The sequence below is a fragment of the Penaeus japonicus genome, unplaced genomic scaffold, assembly GCF_977035675.1.
Source record: "Penaeus japonicus unplaced genomic scaffold, GWHDUDI00000001_assembly GWHDUDI00000012, whole genome shotgun sequence".
NCBI lineage: Eukaryota > Metazoa > Arthropoda > Malacostraca > Decapoda > Penaeidae > Penaeus > Penaeus japonicus.
In genome coordinates this window covers 19,562,576-19,565,075 of record NW_028234414.1, presented here as the reverse complement: position 1 = coordinate 19,565,075, position 2,500 = coordinate 19,562,576, and the positions used below count along the sequence as shown (strand labels likewise).

The 2,500-nt window shown below is 36.4% G+C and overlaps 1 protein-coding gene across 1 annotated transcript in view; it reads left to right on the top strand.

The window, feature by feature from the left end:
• Positions 1 to 2,500, top strand: part of LOC122255999 (receptor-type tyrosine-protein phosphatase S-like) — a 38,823-nt gene that overhangs the window by 13,218 nt on the left and 23,105 nt on the right. Inside the window, exons 14-18 of the mRNA XM_086542595.1 lie at positions 616 to 688; positions 836 to 1,017; positions 1,180 to 1,388; positions 1,738 to 1,882; positions 2,431 to 2,500. The exon at positions 2,431 to 2,500 is cut by the window's right edge and continues 63 nt beyond it. Coding sequence (XP_086398721.1) covers positions 616 to 688; positions 836 to 1,017; positions 1,180 to 1,388; positions 1,738 to 1,882; positions 2,431 to 2,500 — 679 coding nt within the window. The remainder of the gene's footprint in view (positions 1 to 615; positions 689 to 835; positions 1,018 to 1,179; positions 1,389 to 1,737; positions 1,883 to 2,430) is intronic.

Genomic DNA, 2,500 nt, shown 5'->3' with positions numbered 1-2,500 from the left:
TAGGGTAATATTGATGAGGATAATAATGATAAACATGATAAAAAATATAATGATGATGGTGATAACAACAATACCATCATCATCATCCCAATTACCATCACAATCATTTTTATTATAGTTATTGTCACCATCACCACAATTATCACCATCACATCACAATTATTACCCTCACCACAACCATCTTTATCATTAGCATCATCACCATCACTATTTTCATCACCATCACATCACAATTATTACCCTCACCACAACCATCTTTATCATTAGCATCATCACCATTTTCATCACCATTACAATCATAATCATTACCATCTTTATCATTAGCATCATCACCATTTTCATCACCATTACAATCATAATCATTACCATCATCATAATTACCATCATCCCCATCCCCATCACATCATCATCAACACCACCATATTCACCATCCCCATCACATCATCTGCGCATTTCACTACACACATTTTACTTCATTTGCGCATTTTGATCCATCTACGCATTTTACTTCATTACTTTATTATTTTCCCTCCGTCTGTGCAGTTTTAACTGATTTGCACACTCTTATCTCAGTTACACATATTCTTTTCATTTACACAACTTTATTGCATTTAGGTTCAAGCAATAAACGAAGACGTAAGCGCCCCAGGTCCGGCAGTAGAAAAAGAGGTCACTACAACGGAAGGAAGTATGGAATCCAATACTATTTAAAGATGTTATATCTAGTGATGCTAAGGCTCTTCACTGTTCGATTGCAGATATATTAGAATTATTTATATCATTATTACGTATCATTTAAACGAAGAAGAAAAAAACATCTCCTTTAATGATACAGAACCAATGATTCCCCGGGACATAAGGATCGTAGACGTCACCAAAAAACAAATGACTGTGACTTGGTTGCCGCTGGATTCCTCACCAAAGGAGATCACGGTGTACCAAGTCGGTATCTTTGAGACGTCGAGAAGGCTGATGAACCTCACGAAAACGTTGTCCTCCGATAAACGAGAATACACGGTGAGTCTTAGGTGTGAGGAAAGTCTAGCCTAAGTAAGTGGAGCTGGACGAGTAATAGATATGCATATATATTTATATATACCCACACATAGAAATGCGCTAGTGCAACTAGTGTATGCATGATTTTATATATACATTCTACAAAGACATGTACTCCCCCAGTTCAATAACCTGAGGCCTGGTCACCAATACAACCTCACAGTGAGGATATGCAAAAGCATCCTGTGCAGTGACAGTGCATGGGAGTTGGAATGGACGGTTCCAAGGAATCCAAAGGTGGAGGGACGAGTGGCGTGGGTGAGCGCGGTTCCCTCCGCTATCAGGATCTCTTTACCCTACATCTTACGTGATTCTGCCGTGCATGTTAAAAAGTGTGTAGGATTTCTTTTCTCTCTCTCTCTCTCTCTCTCTCTCTCTCTCTCTCTCTCTCTTTATGTTTCTTTTTTCATATATCTTATCTGATCTCGTTGAATTATAAATAGATGTATAACGTACTATTCCAAAAAGAAATGTCAAGCAAACAACGACAGAATAGCGATTTTCGTAAACAGCAGTTCTTTTCACTGAAACTCACAGTTCAAAGTTCTTATGGCATATGCATCATTTTTTCCCGATCTCATCTTTCTTCTTCGCATTTTCGGTCTTATCATTATCCTCTTTTTTTCATTGATCGTAGGTAGGTTGATTAACGTATGTTGATTATCCTGTTTACTCCTGCAGTTCTCAGTACGTGTTGGTGAGGAGGGATGAGGGAGACTCGTGGAAGTGGGGCGAAAAGGACAACTTGATTTCCATCGTCAAGAAATCGCAGGATTCCGGGCCGAGTGACGTCACTAGTACTGAGTGGATCTGTGCTCTCCTCAAGGTGTGTGTGTGTTTGTTTGATTGTTTGTGTGTGTGTGTACTTGTGCTAATATGAATTTTTATATAATTACTTATGCTTGGAAGTAGCTGGTGTACCTTTAACTCTTTATGTACTGCAAGATAACCCCATTCCCCCGAAAAAGAAGAAGAAAAAAGAATATATATATATTCATACATTTACTTAATCATTTATATATTTAGTCATTTATTTATATATCTATATACTCATTTCTCTATATATCGGCATATACATTGCATACACACACACACACACACACACACACACACACACACACACACACACACACACACACACACACACACATATATATATATATATATATATATATATATATATATATATATATATATATAAATATAAATATACATATGTATATAAATATATATATATTAAACACACACACACACATATATATATATATATATATATATATATATATATATATATATATATATATATATATATATACATATACGTATATATACATACACACCCACATCCATCCACTGAACCAACTGAAATCTTAGCATGACGAGGTAGCAAGGGCTCGGGACGCCAAGTTTGTCATCGGCGACAACATAACTCGCCACGGATTCC